Source organism: Pagrus major, chromosome 9 (assembly GCF_040436345.1).
Source record: "Pagrus major chromosome 9, Pma_NU_1.0".
Classification (NCBI taxonomy): Eukaryota; Metazoa; Chordata; class Actinopteri; order Spariformes; family Sparidae; genus Pagrus; species Pagrus major.
Window position 1 is genome coordinate 8389167 of NC_133223.1, and position 19022 is coordinate 8408188.

The 19022-nt window shown below is 42.5% G+C and overlaps 1 protein-coding gene across 1 annotated transcript in view; it reads right to left on the reverse strand.

Annotated features, from left to right (window-relative positions):
- zmym2 (zinc finger, MYM-type 2) overlaps positions 1-18596 on the reverse strand; it is a 35577-nt gene extending 16981 nt beyond the window's left edge. The window contains exons 1-7 of the mRNA XM_073474009.1: positions 18535-18596; positions 7430-8137; positions 6855-7023; positions 3830-3984; positions 3330-3478; positions 2664-2826; positions 395-607 (exon numbers count right to left, since the gene is read on the reverse strand). Of these exons, the coding sequence (XP_073330110.1) occupies positions 395-607; positions 2664-2826; positions 3330-3478; positions 3830-3984; positions 6855-7023; positions 7430-8122 (1542 nt within the window). The 5' untranslated portion in view covers positions 8123-8137; positions 18535-18596. The remainder of the gene's footprint in view (positions 1-394; positions 608-2663; positions 2827-3329; positions 3479-3829; positions 3985-6854; positions 7024-7429; positions 8138-18534) is intronic.
- Between the last annotated feature and the right edge of the window lie 426 nt (positions 18597-19022).

Below are 19022 nucleotides of genomic sequence, written 5' to 3' on the forward strand. Positions count from 1 at the left end.
GAACTTCTCGGAGATGAACAGGCCCTGGTTCATGTACTCTGTTCATTGAAGGAACATTTGTTTTATCACTTGGATATTTTTCATGAGAATGCATACTTGTTTTACTGTGACTGTAAATGTGCCAAGGCCAGGTTATTATTTTCTGTATTTACATTTAAGTTGCTGCAGAGGCAGTTTCTCCTGGCTGTGAGGAGAAGGAGGGGTCACCACAGCTAAATTAAAAGCAGAACATGACTCTAACTTTGACATGATTTTGACATGACATGAATTCTGGCTCTCAAAGCAGAGCTGTAATTTGAAATGGATATGCTTGAATAAAATGAATGAATCAACCACGTAGGTCCCAGTGAGGAAAATTCTACACACCTGCGGCCCGTGGTTGGGCCTACAGTACCTGTTTGTACTCCCTGATGCAGTTCTGTTGGCAGAAACGTTTCTGTTGGCCATCGACCAGCAGGAAGTGGTTGGCTGACGCTCGGCTGGGCAGGTAGTCGCCACACTGCTCACAGCAGTTCATGATCAAGCCATTGGCCCTGCGGTAAACGTTGAAACATGTGTCGCTGCAGATCTTATGGGTCACAGTCTTAAAGCTAACCTCGTGCCGGATCTGTAGACAGAAAAATGCAGAATTAGCAGCAAAAGCCTGATTAACTTAACTTCATTTACCTTTATTTGAAACTGCAAAATCTGAGAGCAGTGTAGTTATGCATCACAGTAGTTCAGTAGAATCCAACAGTGCTTCTCAATGTGAAAATGGAGGCTTGCAACACCTCCTGCATGTATTTGCTTGTTCTTTGAAGTTGTCATAGATTGGCCAAATGAATTAATGCTGAGATATAATTTGAGCTTGAACACACAATGCCACCGAAGGGCGCGTCCAACTAGTCATTTCAATGCAAATCAGACACCTCTGACAAACTAATATGAGGGTGTAATATACAGAAATTAAAATCAACTTAAGATATCAGGATTGACAAATCTAGTAGAAAAATCTACTTTTTTTTTTTAAATTCATACATTTTTGCCAAGGAGGTTCACCCATGTCCATTTGTTGGTTAGTTGGTTTGTCAGTAGAAATAAACAAAAAGGAATGAACAGATTTTTTTTCTTACTTTCTTTTAACATTGTGAGATAGGGCATTTTTCAACATTTTCATTATTTTCTTTGGGAATAATGCATTGATTTTGATGGGGGGGGGGGAAAAATCAGCCGGCTGGTATCTATGAGTGATCACAATTTGATGCAGATCCAAATAAAAATCCAGATCTAGCAGCTTAAAATGTGTTTTATTTGATTGATTGGATTAGGCTTGATTGAATCAAAAAGGGACTGGTGGAGAGCCATTCTAGTATGTAAATCAAATCATAAAGGAGAAATAAATAATGATTTGGAGATGTCACAAATGTAGGTAGTTGTGGTTGCTAGGTGACAGTCATATTGGTTAGCTGTGGCACACGGTGATACAGGTAACAGCACCATCCCACAGCCTAATACTGAATGTGTGAGCAAGAAAAAAAGCTTCCCAAGGTCACGAGTTACTAAATGCTCAGTTCATTTATTTTGGATACTTACAATGCTGATGGATCTACGATCATCTAGGGTATTACATAACAAATGAATTCAACACAACCACTAACTAACTAATGCTTCATTGCAAGGGGGGAGGAACTACTCTCCAATTTTGAGACAAAGTTTTTTCATGTGGTGGTCATGGACACTGAGGCCTGCTTAAAAAGGGCCTTGAGAAGCCACACTGAAATGGAGGGATGGAGAAAAGAAAGGACAGAAAGAGTGAACAAGAGAACAGTGAAGGCACACAAGGTACAAAACAGAGATAAATATTAAATGAAAGTGACCTGAGGAGGAAGCCAAGCAAAGGAAGAGGGAGGGAGGCAATGAAAGAGTGGTGAGGGAATGTTCATTAGTGGATACACATCACAGAGGAGGATGAGAAGATGTAAATAAAATGTAACAGGATTTGAGCATGTAAGACTCATCATTATTAGTATTATTATTACAAAACAAACATCCAAGCCATGGATGTAAAAACTGAAGAGAAAATGAAGCCTTGCTAGAGTCTACAGCTATGATAGCTGCTCTGAGGCTCTTTGTAATGGACTGCATTACACTGAACAATCTTTGTAATGTTTTGTGCACTCAAAGCAGACATATTAGTATAAGTATTAGAGACATTAAGCCCGGATCATACTTCAGTATAGATATGGACATGGACAGCCGCAGACTTGTACATGGAGAGCAGGCATGCTTCTATACATATAGAGCTCCTTTGTATAATGTACTTAGATGAACGATAAGAAAAAGTCAACAAAAGAAAATGGTGTTTGTAACCACTTAATGAGAATAAGACTCAAGATAAGGAATGGTATAACGGTGGTGCTGTTTTGGGCAGGTGACAAAATTTAAATCACACAGACCCTAGAGGCCATACGGACACAGAAACCAAGAACAGACCTTTATACAACATAGGTGTAAACTGATACCCAGGTAAATCCATGTTTTCCTCCACTGTTATTTTTTTACCCAGTGCTACTCAATTATTCATCCCTTTGTCACGAACATCGCGGCATGTACGTTGCTCTAGTTAAGAATGACAGGTAAATGGACAATGGGAGTGTGTTGTTCAGTGTGTCAGACACACTAACCTCTGTGAGCTTGCCGCAGACAGTACATTTGGTTTTGAGGCCCGACTTGGGCGGGTTTTGCTTGTTCTCATATGCACCTAGGCAGCCTGTGCTGCAGAACTCCTGGAAGGACTCGCTGGAGTCGACCTGGGCCACGATGGTACCCTTCATGTTTGTGATGTCCCTGAAAAACACAAACACGTCACAGGAAACAGATACATTAACACATCTACAGAAAATGTGCATCGGTTAGTTCATAGAATAACAGCCATCCAGTTGTATTTAAATATTGTGTTTAGGACTTGCAAAGATATAAGTTAAAACTCAATAACTGGTATAAACAAATGATACAAAACTCAAAGTTCAAAGTTCAAAGTTCAAAGTCGACTTTATTGTCAAGACTGCAATATGTACAAGACATACAGAGAATTGAAATTGTGTTTCCCTCTATCCAGACAGAAATAAGAAATATAAGAATATAAAATAAAATAGAAATATAGATCTAAAAATAAAAATAAAAATAAAATATGTACAGCTAAATAAAATATGTACAGCTAAGACTGCTGGACATTCACTTTTTAAACAAACTTTTTTTTCTTCTCAATCTTACGCAACCACAGATTTGGTTTGTTGTTACAACCAGCAAAAATTCAAAATATAAAATGTATCCTGTTGGTTGATACTCACTTTTTGCACATGGTGCAGCTCTTCTTGGGGGCGGGTTTGTGCGAGAAGGCAGACAGACAGGTGGTGGAGCAGAACAGGTGTGTGGAGCCCTTACGCTGGTACGCCGTTTGGCCTTTCTTCAGAGGCTTTTTACAGTTAGCGCAGGTCACCTGGGATGAACAAACAATGAAATAATCATCTGGCAGGTTAGTTTTTACAATAGCAATGAGTTATCTATGACTTTGCTCTATTATCTGCATGTAGATGTGGTATCCTTCTGCACATACACTCTGGTTCATGTAAAGCTCAGCCTTAGAGTCTGTACAATTTGGATATCTGCAGTTAGCACCACTAAGACAAAACTGGATATTGAAAAAAAACAAAAATATAAAACACAGATACAAAGGCTGCAGGACAACTGAACCTCTAACTCTGGATTAAGAGGTAAAATAAAATAACATTCCCATTGGATGTCTCCCTTACTGAAACCACACAGGACCTCAATAAACAGAGCAGATCACCTTGACTGTCCTGGGTTGTGGCTGAGAGCCTGAGGAGGAAGTAGATGAGGAAGACTGGCCAGGAGGTTTGGGCAGGGAGGTGGCGGGTGATGGAGAGTCGACCCCTGTCTGTTTTTGGTTGCGAGGGACTGAAGCTGACTGGGAGATCCACGAGTCTGGAGGGAAAGAAAGACACAAAAATAACACTTGTCTCTATCCTACATCCTTTTGTTTCTCTGGGTTAGCAAACAGTGAAAGTCAATTTATCAGGAGGCCTTCCATTTGACCATTTTTCTCATTTTAGAATGGTCTTCAGTTTGAAGTGACCCTCCAAAAAATAAATTAATCAACTAGAATGCCACTCGGTATATCACAGACGTCCACCAAGACCCAACAGCGCCATTTAATTCAATCAAGCCCTATATCACTCTAAATTTTAAACCACTTGTAAATGCCTAACCATAATTTAAGCTCACCAGATCCAGGGTCAGCATCAAATTGTACTCACTCATAGATACCAGTCACCTAAACACACCAGATTTTTTTTTCCATCAAGATCCATGTGGTTTTCCCTGAGGAAATAACGAAAAAGTCCAAAAACGCCCTATCTCACAATGTTAAAGAAAGTGAGAAAAACTCCTGGATACGTCCCTTTATCCGGATCCACACCAAAAGTTAATGAGGTCTATTCTGGACTGAGACTCATCCCCCATCCAAGTTTAGTGAAAATCTAGTAGTTTTTGTGTAATCCTGCTGACAAAGCAACCAACCAACAAACAGACTGCACATTCATAAGTATATGTTGGTTCTGCTATTGCACATTCATAGGAATTGTTTATTTCTTGTATAGTTGTATAGATTATTATTGTTTATAGTATAGTTTGCACTGTGTATATACATTGTATATATCTTGCTTTCTATTTATGTTGTGTACAGAGTGTTTTTTTTTTTCTTTTTTTTCCCATTGCTGCTGTGAAAAATAATTTCCCAGTCTGGGATCAATAAAGTCATTCTAGATGCGGGTGAAAACGTGACCTCCTTGGCAGAGGTAATGACAAAAAACTACGGAATAGTGTTTCCTCTTGCGTTGAATTGCTTTAATTCATTAAACAATGTCTACCTTACCTGCATTCCTTTCATGACAACATTTTCAAGATTATTTGTCATTTTTTGCCTTATCGGACAGATGATGTTAGAGATGAAACTCCTAGCTAGAATCAGACCAGGCACATGGAGGAATCATTAGGCTACTGGGGCACCTTGTAACAAAGCATCATGCTACAGCTGTTTCAGAACCCTGGTAACACTGAAAACTAGGAAATAATATCACACTTGCTATCACAACACCTATCCATCTAGCCTCAAGTAGCATAGCTTTCACACTTGTTGCATCACCAGCCAAATCATAGTTTGTTGGTTTTGTGGTTGTAAATCTGGTTAAGATTCTGTGCAGCAAGAATTGGCTGCTCAAAATGTGATTCTGCTGTACTGACTAAAACTGCAAACATGAAACTATGAGGCAACCCAAAAAATAATCCTCCAGCTGCCAGTTTGAGAACAGAGTACCACTGCAGACAACAGCACCATCTGGAGTCCATGTGGAGCTACAGAGGAACATAAAACTGTCTCGGGCTCAGACCAACTGTCCCACCTTATCAATTCACTAACAATAAGTCTGTGATGGCTCGGGACTGTCTCACCATGAATTCACAAAGTGCCTGCTGGCCCACATTGGAACCATTTAATACCTGTATGGACGCTCTCAACAGGTCTGCAAGTCTGCTGCTGCTTGTGGGAATTACCCAATTCTTATAGCTATGATCCTAAAAACAAGTATGACAGGGGAGGAATTGGCGAAAGCAGGTTTACTGTGCCTAGCTCTAGATCTACAAAGGTATGACTTCACAAGATGCTGCCTTATTCTTCAAAGAGTATACTGAACCCCTCAAACTTCTCTGCTTAGCACACAGGTGGAGTTTATCAAAGTCTGTGATGGTTCACTGTGAAGGTCTTCGGGTGAACCATGGAATTTCTTTACATGAATCACAGGACTTTGTTGCTCTACTTACTTTCCACTGATCGGTAATCAGATTTCTCCCCTACTCTACATCTTTCCCTCTTATTTGTTCTGGATGTGAACATAAACTCTGCTCGCTGTATGACAGTTTTTATTGTTGTTTAAAGCACTGCTGTGACAGCAATGTATGACAAAGAGGCCTGCCTGGTTCCTTGCAGTGTACATGCACTCTTGTAAAAACCCTGTTATGATACACAGAAATGTAAATGTGTCAACAAGCACTTTGACCTAGACCAGCACTATGTTAAAAAAACACATAAGAGGGCTGCGTTAGCTGGGGCGAGTCAATTCAGGTAAGAGTGAGATAATGAGACAAAACCATCCAGGAAAGCCAGTTTGAGTAATGCACACCAGACACTGCATAGTGGTTTATAATTGCACTGTGCTTTGCCAGTTAACATTCCATTGTGTTACAGCAAATGTTAAATTGTTCAACTGTTTTTCATCTTTTGAATAAATCAGGTTTATAATAAATCAGGTTTTTTCACCTGAGCCGTGTTTCTATAAATTGCTTTGCCCGATTAGGGAAAGCTGGTTCTCTGTTTGCATAATGTTTATGTATAAAACACAGCAACAGTTTCTGTGACACTACAGAGAACACTGTTGAAGTTTGTTTGCCACATCCATTTATGTTTATATGTTTTTGTCAAAGATGTATATACACCAGTCAACACTGATTGGCATCTGATCAACTGAGCATCATTAGACCGTATTCAAGTTCCACTATTTCTCCGTTTCAGTCAAGTCTAGAAAGTCAAGAACCTTTATTGGAATCGTACTGCTGTGCAAGAAAACAACACAATGAAATAACAATTAGGATTCCAGTTATTATGTGTAGCTCTCAGTTCCAAATGAGCTGGTAAATTAAGAGCAAAGCTCAACAATAAACTTTTGAAACAGGACACACAAAGGTCTAATTTGTGATAAGTTCCAATTAAATCTCTTCTTGCTGCATAACAGATTCATTACCTGCTCTGTTGTGAGTCCCTGTGTCTCCATTCTGTACCAGCTGGCCCATGGGGCCCGCGCCCCGCCCAGGGTTGAAGGAGGCAGTTGGTCGACCAGGTGGGGTGTCAGGATTCAGGCTGAATGCACTGCTGATCTGCAGACCATTTTCCTCTGCCTGGCCTTCACCTGCCTGAACAAACAAGCCACTTAGGTTAGTTTTCCTCCCTAGTGACAAAACATTAGAGAACAGGACGATAAAGAAGCAAAGCTACAAGTCGTCTGCCATGCAGTCTGTAGAACCTGCAGTCAATAAAAAAAATAAATAAAAAAAAATTACTCTCTCTCCACAATCATTACAACAATATCATTATCCACTTTGCCAAGAAGAAACCTGCTATGCAAAAGAGAACACTTGCTTTCCAGCAGACAACATCAGGAGAGCAAACTTTTCCTGAAACCAATTAGATGGCAAAAACATTTTTCATTGTAAAACTTAAAAAAAACAAACAAAAAAAAAAAAAAAAACAGAGTATAGATGAATGTCAATGACACTAAGGCAACAGAAGCAGTGTAAAATCAGTTCTGGTGATTCTCACCCCTGTTTCAGATGGCGCACCACCATGCAGTGATGTCACAGAGGTTATCATCAGGTTCATGTCTGCCTCAGCGTCTGCTGGATGTGGTGGAGTATTTACTGCAGAAACATCGGAGCATTCTTTCTGGCTACTGGAGCCCAGTGTGGTGACACTGGCAATCCTGATCTCTGAATCAGGCTCAGTGCTGCTGAGTACACCTGGCGAGTGGGGGGTGGAGGAGCCTCCAGGGTGCGCTGGTGAGGAGGGGGAAGCGTCTTTCTGTTCAGAGTCCTCCTCGTCATCAATGACAATAGGCTCCGCTGCTGTGGTTGGAGGTTTAGGCGGTGCGGACACCGTAGATGTGCTGGAAGACGCAGGAGAACTGGGGGTCTTTGAAGGCATCGCTGCTGTGGACATGTCTACAGTTGCCCCAGTAGCAGCTGGCTCGAGGCAGTCTGTGTTGGGTGTGTCTTGGGAAAGGGTTGTGGCAGAAGGCTGGGGAGCCTCTTCTCCAACGAGAACCACATCATCATCAGTGTCCTCTGTGCCACCCTCCTTTGTGGCTCCATCTTCTGTTTCCATGGAAACTGCCTCCCTGGCCTCCTCTGAGGGGGGCGTGGTCTGCTGCTGGGGGGAGGGAGTGGCATCCATGGGCTCCACCTGCTCCCCTGGCTCTTCTGCTACGACAGGGTTTGGTTCTGACTCCCCGTCCATCGCTCAGGCAGCCACCTGGCAACACAGACAAAAGGCAGTTAGGAGACGAGCAGGTGAAAACAAATTTGTGTCTGGTTTTATGGTGTCTGACAGGTGTGCAGGAAGCACAGGTATCCCCAGAGGCAAGCCTACGTCACATAGCTTTCCCATGGCTGGTGGAGAATTGTGCCATTGTTAGCTACAACCTTTTTCTGGGTCATCATTACCTGATTTCTGGTCGTCATTAAACACTCAGTTCACCAAAAAGTCTTAACCCTAGCATTGAAAGCCATGCAAATATGTTGGGGTTTCTTTGACCAGGGTTTCATGTACTGATCTCTGAGATACTTGATGACACACCAGTCCACAAGTGTTGGTGAAGGGAATTTTGTTTGTGAACCTCACAATCCATTAGGATAGCAGGAAAACCTACCACCTTCCACTAGATAGGTGGAAAATGTTTCCTCTTTTTTGCAATTTGATTGAACTGACCCTTAAAAACAGCCATCTAATTTTCAACCAAGCTTGTCCCAGATATGAGCCTTTCATTTCAAACTGTGACCTGCTTCCTCCAAGAAGAGTGTCCAGTTAAGATTTTACTGGACGCTTTAATTTTGTTTGGAGCCAAAATGGAGGTAGAGGTGAAGCTGGGATAGTCATGTGACTGCTGTGTTACTTCACTTAGGTCACTGAGGTCAATTCAAACTAGTCTTTTTCAAAGGTGACTTGAGCAATGACAATGAGCAAATGTGCTACCAAGAGATAAAAAAGGGCATTGCTGTAAAAATAGAAGCAAGAGAAGGACAACACAAGGATCCCTCAGTATCTCCCCCTACCTGGTACCTACCACATTACGCCAAAAAGAAAAAAAATTAGGACCAGAGTTAAATTTCAGACCTCAAGTTGATAAGAACAAATAAAAGTAGCAGTTACTGTGTTGCAAGTCTGAATGACCAATAACCTTCTACAGCAGTCTCAGTACTCTTATTAAATAAATGGTAGAATCCAAAATTGAACTACGGGTACATGTTAATGCATTTCTATTGCATTTTGTACTTTTGTTCAGATTAGTCAGCGCCTCAAAAAGCATACAGCCTTGAAATCTTGAGATTGATTCCAAAATCAGCTCATTCTATTTGATCAAAATACTTTAGCTGAGATAAAGTGATGATTCCAATATTGCTTCTGACAGGTACTATATTTATAGGACTGAGGCATGGTGGTGGGCTTTGTGCAACAGTAGAGGCGATGTCTTCATGGCTGAACGTAGGCACCCAAGCACTGCTATGTGCCTGCCCAGCAACGTTGGCAACTTTGCTCCTCCTCCTCCACGTCACGTCTCCTCCTCTTATCCTCCTTTTTCTCGGATCGTGTTCTCTGCACCTCCTTACCAACCACCCAGCATTCTGCTCCTCCTCCTCTCACCTGCTGTCTTTCACATGTCTCCCTCTCTCCCCACCCCTACTTGTCGCTCTACACAGCTTCTCTCTTGTTGCCCCCGGCAACTGGTGAAGCTACACCTTGGTTGCCGTGGTAACGGTAAGGCCCACCACCATGGGGACTTGTTCTCCGTGCTCCACATCTGGGTGCTGTTGAGCTGGCCAACGTAACATTTAAATTTAGATATCACCCTACGTAATACTCAATTATTAACAATTAACGATCTACGCAGTGCTCAATGTTCAAGTGCATCTTACAGTGACGCGTTCATAAATGTGGGCTTCTGATGTATCGCTATAAATCCACAAGAGAAGAAATAAAACAACATATGATGTAGGCCGATCTGGAGCCACACTCCGGATCAAATAATATTCAAAGCACTTTTGGGGATGTCTGCACTTTCCATGTTGATCCGTTTCTGTCAAAATCTCCTTTTCATGTTACACAGCAATGAGGGTGGCTGTAAGCCACACATCACATCACTGCTGACAGCTGCAGCACAGAAACACACACACACACACACACACACACACACACACACACACACACACACACAAAGCTCACAGACTCACTTCTGTGCAGACAACAATCTTTGTAGCTCTGTGTTCTCACCCAACAGTCACCCTGAACAGGAAGAGCCTGACAGCACCTGAATGCACATAACTGAGCAGTCTACGCTACAGAGGAAGCCAAGTCACTACCTTGATATCACTGTGGCGGCCATTTTGGCCCCAGCACTACATCTATGGTATCTTGAAGGAAACACATAGGCCTTTGAGAGGAACACTGAGGTTTCCTTTGTATTTTACAACTTTCACTTTCCTCATGTTAGCTTTATGACCGACTTTGTTACATTTTTTTGTCTGGTAGATAACAAAAACTGATATTTTTTGTTCATTGCTAATGGATGGGATGCTTGCTATAAGGTCTATCCTTTACTTTGACCTCACACCAGGGGTCAATGAAACATTACATGGTTTAAAACGGAACCGATTTTGACTGGAGGTGATTCATGTATCTCCAGATGTCTCACAGCTGTCTAAAGTCATGTAGAAATGAGTCCCTCACTATTTATTTCTCCATACTTTTCCAGAATGTGCCATTCCAAAACTTCAAGGCATGAAAAGTTAATTTATTTTTTTGACTTCACAGACATCCTGGGATGTCTTTGTTTTGTGAACATTTTCCAAAAATAGAGAGCTGATGTGCTACTGGTTACCATTTTGACCGTAGTTTACACCGATCAGTCACAACATTAAAACCACTGACAGGTGATTTTAGAAACAATGATCACGTCATTACAATGCAATGTCCTGCTGAGAAACCTTGGATCCTTGCATTCATGTGGATGCCACTTGACACACACCACCAACATCAAACGACCTGTGAACCAAGTACACCCCCTCATGGCAACAACGCTCCCCAATGGCAGTGGCACCCCCAGTGGCACCCCCAGCCCTGCCACACCACAAATTCTGCTCAGGAACGGCTGGACAGACGCAACAAAGAGCTCAAGGTGTTGACCTGACTTCCAATTTCCCCAGATCCCAATCTGATCGAGCATCTGTGGGATGTGCTGGAACAAGTCTGATTCATGGAGGCCCCACCCCCCAACATACAGGACCCAAATGACCTACAAATTTCCAGACAGAGCATAATTAAGAGTCTGCAGCTTATGTTGATTGTTGATTGTCCGGCCTCAGATGGACAATAAAGTTACGTTGCGATGTTGGCCCATTGCTTTGAATTGTGGGCATACATTCAGTTAACCTTACTTGTGTAGGATGTAAGGCTGGGCGATAAAACGATCTCGATAATTTTCATGATAAAATTTTCCACAATAACGACGATAAAGTTATTTATTTTCGATATAGTTATTTTTGAGTCCGTTTGCCTTGACCTAGAAAACACTACACCAACAGCCAATCGCACAGCAGAGAAACAGATGTGGTTGATACATGTTTCCGGCCCCTCCCACTCACAACTACTCAGGATGATGGTGACCACCTGTGTGTCCAGCCGACACAAGACAATGAGCGGTCCGCCTAGCAAACCGAGTGCGAGGAAACTGCGAAAGACGAAGAAATTGTACCGAAGAAAGGTCATACCACAGTTATTTGGAAATAGTTCGGCTACCTGAAGTCTGACAAAGCACAGACCACCATCAGATGCTAAATGTGTCGGCGATCAGTCCTCAGCAGAACTGGAAACACCACCCACCAATCTCTTCCACCATCTCAAAAGGTACCGTCCCAAACAGTACTCCAAAAGTATGAGTTTGCGCTATCATGCTAGCGTCAGCCTCCCCTCAAGTAGCCAACAGCCCAGCCCCACTGCTTCTACTAGTCAAACTTCAGTTCGACAATCAACAGTTGCCGATGCTTTTTCAGCCATTACCCCATATGAAAAGAAACCGAAGCGACACAAAGACATAACCAGCGCAGTTACGTACTGTATTGCTAAAGATATGATGCCTATAAGCAAGGTTGAAAAATCAGCTGTACGCAGAGTGTAGGGTAAAGTTGGAGGAGCAGCTCAGAGATTTCACCACTGATATGTGGTCTGGTTGCACGTCCGAACCACATCAGGTCTTACAGAACAGGAGGCATTAAAGCTGAACTGAACAACTACCTGCAAGCTCAAGAATGTGCAATATTCAAAGAATACAGTAGCATAATCATCCTCAACATTTACCTTTTTATTTTAAGTATACTTTATTTTTAGTATACTACCTCTAAAATGTTTGAGACACTTTGAAACAAGCAATTTGTTGTACATATTTATCATTTTATTTATTCAGTGTTTAACATAAAGCCATTTGGTTGGTTGGTTCTGTTGAATGTTTGTCACCTATTCATTCCGACAATAAATAATTGTATTTTGTAAACCATAATTAACCTTCTGGTTTGTTTTGGGCTCTGTCCTAAGGAAAATACTCTTAAAACTGTCAATTCAACATTATTATTGTTAAATATACTGTATATCGTGATAATTTTCGACATCGATCAGTATAAAAAAACATATCGTGGTAACAGTTTTGGCCATATCGCCCAGCCCTAGTAGGAGGTATGTCAACTTTGCCGTCCAACTCTGAGAGAGGTGTGTGCAGCAGAGTCAATAAATGCCTTATCTTAAAGCTGCTATGTGAAAACAATATTATTGTACCGTACATGCACATTAATATAGCTCATTGAGGATGCCATTCACTGAGATGCATTGAGAATCATTTTGCATTTGAGTTGTTGACAGTTGAATCTTAATCAAATCGAATGGTGAGGCCAGTGAAGATTCACACCTCTAATATACAGTCTACACAGAATATCATGCCGCATCGATTGTGTTAAACCCAGCTCCTTGTATACAGTCCATTTTATCCTGCTCTAAAACCACCATTTCTTTGGAGAAGTTCAAACTCAGCATTATAATATTTTCAATATTGATGAGTAAAAATACAAACTCAGAAATATTTATTTCTCCATTAGTGTATAAACAAACTGTTCTCAGAGGACAATAAGGTTCCCAGAACACTGTTTGAAGCTAGAAAGGTGCCAGGATCCGCCACATATAAACAAGTAAAACAGTATGAAATTCTGTTGTCTTTTAAGGTCAGTTTGTTTATTCAGTCATGAAAACAAAGATGTTTAGTTAGTTTGTTTAGGCATTAAAAAAAAGTTCATCAAGTCTGTACAATGGACGACTCGATCGACACATCTACACACACATATACATATACATCTATATCTAGATACACACATACATACATACATACAAATATATACACATATACACACACATACACACACACACACACACACATACACGTGTATATATATATATATATATATATATATATATATATATATATATATATATATATATATATATAGATATATATGTATATATATACACTAGGGATGCACATTTTACATTTTTTTTATGACCGATAACCGACGCTCATTAACCGATTAATAACCGTTAACTGATAAGATTTAAATGCTCTATTGAGTGTCTGTGACCCATTCAAAAGTACCGTGACAATTTTTTTTTTCTTATGGGCTTTATTATTAAATGTGCAAATACAGCCAAGTAAACACAAACCAAACAAACACCCCGTTGCAACAATAACCCGATGCACAAACACGTTAAATCCGTCATTTACCGCCAGCTGCAGTGTGTGTGCAAAACAGGGGATCGAGTCCCAGCTGACCCGTCCGGGAGAGTTGGCGGCCACGATGTTGCGCGCGTTGTCGTGGACGCATGCAGACACTTTCCCACTAAGTCCCCACGTCTCCACCGCATCAACTAGTTTAGCTGTGAGGTTATCAGCTGTGTGTCTACCTGGCATACTCTGCGTTAACAGGACGGCGGAATTAACTTTCCAGTCCTCATCGATATAGTGACATGTAATTGTCACATAGCTCTCTGTCGTGAGCGCGGTCCAGCAGTCCGTTGTAATAGCCACGAACTTAGTACTTGCAAGTTGCGTTTTCAGTTCTTTTTGTCTCTCCTCAAAACGAGCCTCTAATCGACGGGTAATGGTCGGTCTTGATGGGACTTGGTAATTTGGCTCGACATAGGCCAGTAGCTCCTGAAACCCATCGCCACTGACCACACTGATAGGCAGAATGTCTTTTTCCACCATTGTACAAATCTTCTGCGTGATCTCCTCAGACCGCCGCGCGTCGCATCTTCTGCCTGCCATCATGGAAGGCAAAGTTTGCTGTGATGGTCCTCCACCATCTGTTCCTGGGTGTTTGTTTCGCAAGTGGTACTGCATCGTACTCGTACTGCTTGAATATTTCAATGCTGTACCGCATAGTTTGCATATTACCTCCTCTCCTTTGCGGTCAAAATTGTCCCACACAGAACTCCTTTTTGCGCGCTTCATTTTTGCCGTGAAGTGGGCTGTGGCGGAAAGCACGTAAAGGCACGTGTTGCACGTATGGCACGCGTCGACACGCCCCCATGAGTTGATTGACAAGTAGGCCAGCTAAAAAAAAATAAAATAACCGATAGTATTAATCGGTCAAGGTTCCTGTTATCGGTTAACGGTTAAACGGTTAACCATGTGCATCCCTAATATACACACACAGTGTAGCCATGCCTTGACTTTAATTGTGGTCTCAGTTGTAGTCGCAGTGCTTCAACATATATGGTTTAATAATTGAACGTTTTTATTTATTTTACACTAAACCTTACCTATATCTGTCTTGTAGAGCCAGGAGGAGTATTTCCTCTCTGACAGCCAAGACGGGTCAAAGCCTGTCTTTCTGTGCTTGCCGGTGTGTGGAACTGTGTCAGTGCACGGGGCAGGGCTAACTTTCCGCTCCTCCGCAGTGGAGGAGCTACAAGCATTCTCAACACTGGTTCCAGATTCAGGTTCGGTAGCGCTAGGTTGCGTGACAGCATTTCGAGTTGCGACGTGTTTGAAAAACGCCAATATTTTTGCCTGGTTTTCCCTCTTGGGCCAACGTTCGTTCATTTCAGTTTTAGTGTTGCAGTAAGCGTACCTCTTTACCTCAAGGTACTGTCAATAAAACCAGATCCTCTTCTTTGATGTGAGCGTAAGCAGGGATAAGCCACGCCCTGTGTAGGGACACGAGAAAAGAGCATTCACGGCTCAGGAGTGAAACGCGTTTTTAGCCCAAAAGCAATGCAAATTATTCATGTGACTAGATTACATACAAAGTCAATGATAAGATGCGATTAGATGCAATATCGCAATGTGACTGAAGCGATGACACAAAAAAGTGAGTTGAAAATATTGAAGTCAATCAAATTTTCGCATGATACTGTGTCACGAAAGCCCGTCGGCGTTGATGTTCACAGTGACATCATGATATTCACACCGCTGATGTCTGTACATTGAACATGAACAACAATGGAGGAGACAATAATCAATCACTAATCATGGCCATTTGCAGACACCCAGATAACACATCTACTACTACCGAGACAGGACAAATAAAGAGCTGCCATGGAGGGAAGTGAGTGAGAAGGTCAGTCTACCTGGTAAGTTTTGGAAATATGTCAGCACAGCATAGCTCTGATCGATCCGAACTCTATTCAGGGAACAAGCATTTTAAAAGTTGTTTGCTTGTCGTGTGGTTGACAGACCTGACGAAGCATGAATTCAGGCTTTATTGATTGCCAACTATTTTAGAAAAATCGATTAATCGTTTGAGTAATGTTTTAAGAAAATAAAAAACACATTGTCAAAACTCTCTGATTCCAGCTTCTTAAATGTGAATATTTAATGCTTTCTTTCCTCCTCTATAATAGTTAACTGAATATCTGTATTGTGGACCAAACAAGTCATCTGAGGGTGTCATCTTGGGCTTCTGATTGACGATTTAAATCATTTTATAGACCTAACAAATAATCGATTAATCGAGAAAATAATAAACAGATTAATCAACAAAGAAAATTATTGTTAGTTGCAGCCCTATTTGACGTTAAAGAAATACTGAACTCCAAATGAAGTACTCGAGTACTCTTGTCCATACATAAAAAACATATATAACACAAAGAGTGATAATTGACCATGTTTGTAGCTGGAGGTGTCCGGTCAGCAGTTTCACAGACGTCACTTTGACAATGGTGCTCTGTTGGTAAAATGCTATATTTGGCCACAGGGAATTTTTCATTGCAATACCACAAGTGGCCGCTGGAAAAAAGAGCCAGAGCCACATCCAGCTCTAATAATACATCCATGCACTGAGGCTGAAAGAGGAAGAGAGGTGCTCATGTTGACCATGTGACAGGAAGCACAAGCATGACATTCAAGATCAATAAGTTGTTCTCAATTGTACAAAAACAGGATGAGATTCTGAAACAGTCTCCACAGCCAGTGGCTGTGCTGTGTAATCAATCTAACTCAAGCTTGTATCATAGATCATATAACCAAACCCTGTGTCTACAGACCATGTGTGTTATGGTTATAACACATCTGTCCATGACCATGGGGTTAACTGGTGTCACTGGTGAGTATTAGGAGGACCAAAGGCACCCCTCTCCCCATGTGCAACACCTCCCTAAAGCCAAGCTGGGCTGCAAAAAATGCATCACAGCTTTTTGGCCTGATATTACATGAACAGAGGGAATCTATGTGCAAAGCAACTGAGAAGTGCACTGAGGGGAAAAAATAGCCTGGTCTAGACTCAGTTCAGACTGCAATGCAGAGCTATGAGCCAGCCTGCATTCACGTGGACGAGAGGCAAACGAGGGCCCAGCATTAATGAGCTCTGACATGCAACCTTTCTCCCCACGTCAACACCAGGTGGACAGAGGTGGGCTGGGCTGGGGTGACACTGTGCAGCAACACGCTCAGCAGAGAAGCAGTTAAAATCAACAGCTGCGCCAGACCAGCCCCAGCCACATCATCACCTTTCATAGGTGCTCCTCTACCTTTCCAACACCATCAGTTTGCGCATACAGACAAGTTGACATCATTTTTCCCGCAGGTCACGAGGTGGAAACATGCAGCTGTTTGCGCCAGTTGCGCAGAGAACGACTAATAACATATTCAAATCAAACGCCTGAGATTATTATATAAAGGCTTATGTCACTGAGAAGTGATGCGTAATGCGCAGCCACCAGAACACCCCCCAAGCCAGCTGATGGGCTAAAATGCAGTCCATTCCGGTTTACCTGGCAGCTGAATGCAAAACTAAACCCGGACTATTCTGAGCTCTGCACAGCTGATGAGCCCTCCTCTGAAATGTTGGAAAATCAGCACAGAAGGACAGTCTGTACCAAGCTTTCAGGGGCCGCTTGAGTCCCCCTGGCTGTGCCCTTGATTGTTAACACTGGCTAGGAGCTCAGCTCCATGACGAGGACCACCACAGCACCAAATCCGGTCCAGGCACCCGGTTACCGCGGTGACTATGACTCGACCTGATCCGAGCTTCCCTTCCTCCCCCTTCCCTTCTCTTTTTTTCAGCAGTAATATTTGTCAAACTTGGCTATGGAGAGCAGGTCCAAAACTTTAATCAAGAGCAATAAACAGAACCAGCACTACCTGAGCTGCGCAACTCTTCCATAAATAGCCCAGGTAAATGAGGGGGTAGGTTGGCTTCCAAGTTGGGATCCAGAAGAAACGTGGTTCAGGGTGTTCCGTTCCGTTCCGTTCCCACCCCTGCCCTTCCTGGCGCAAACAGCCATTGGATTAGCGGCGGATCGAGGGGAGGAGAGCAGACGCAGACTGCGCCGTTGTTAAAATGCCACTAGAAACAATCACAACTAATTCGCATCAACAACGTAAAAATAAGACCAGATGTTACATGGGATACACAGCGTGACACTCACAAACACAACCTCTGTATGGCTGGAGACGTGTGGTTTTACTACAACACCCTGCTTCTCGTCCTGTTCATCTCTTCCAGCCACACACAGGCCAGTGCCACCACAGCACACCCGGAATCCGAATAAAAAGCCCGATTTTTATGATACCTGTGACGCTGGGGTTTTAATTGGAAAGTTACCCTGCACGTCCACCCTGGCGCAATCAGTGGCAAATATACCCGGCCACCGCAAGGGGCGCCCTCGCGTTACGTATCACATGAACTGCCTTCATTTGTGTCATGCGGTGGTAAACAACGAGGCTCAAATAAAACCACACACCGTGTTTACATGAGCCCGTCGGGAGGGACTGTGACCCAAAGCCGGGGATGAACCCGATATTTTCACAGCCAGATAGAATATGCCCCCCCCCCTCCTCCCCCAGCGGAAAACAGCACTGCCTGCCGTCCGCCATTAGGGAGCCAACTGAACAATACTGGAGACTAGAGGCGGCAGCAGCCACAGCACACACAGAGCAGCCAGAGAATCTCTTCAAATTAACTCTTTATTCTTCCCTAAATGTGTCTTCTCGCCCCAGCGTGACTCCTGAGAGAGTGCCCGGAAATCCGCCTGACGACCCGCACAAGTTCCCGAAACTTTGACTAAGTAGGCGTAAAATTGGAATATAGAAAGCGTCTGTGAGGTTGTCTTACCGGAGTACAGCTCGGAGCGGTGTAGCGCCACTTTTGTGCCTTGATATTAATCCCGGGGAGCGCGTGCGCACAACATAGAACTTTCCACTTTCCGTCCAAAGATCGTCGAACGAGCAGATGACTCACTCCGCATGCATCTCACTCGACGCAACGCCGGTCGGGAGCCTGATTCAATTCTTGAATTCAGCAGAGAAGTTTGTTATGTAGGTTTCTAAACTACTTATTAACCCTCATGCAATTAATTAAAAAAAAAAAAAAAGTACTCAGCCCACATTTAGTGCAAAAAATGTTCCATGTCAAAAACTGCCATAAAAATACTAGACATTAATATTATTTCAACCTTCACTGGGTGACATTTTTCAACCAACATCAGTCCTAATAATAACGACCGAATATTCATTCATTTTCAGGATTTTAACCCTTTAAATTTGTTTGTTTACATGATGCCACTGTTTTTTTAACAGTGTATATGAGTATAAGAAAAACAC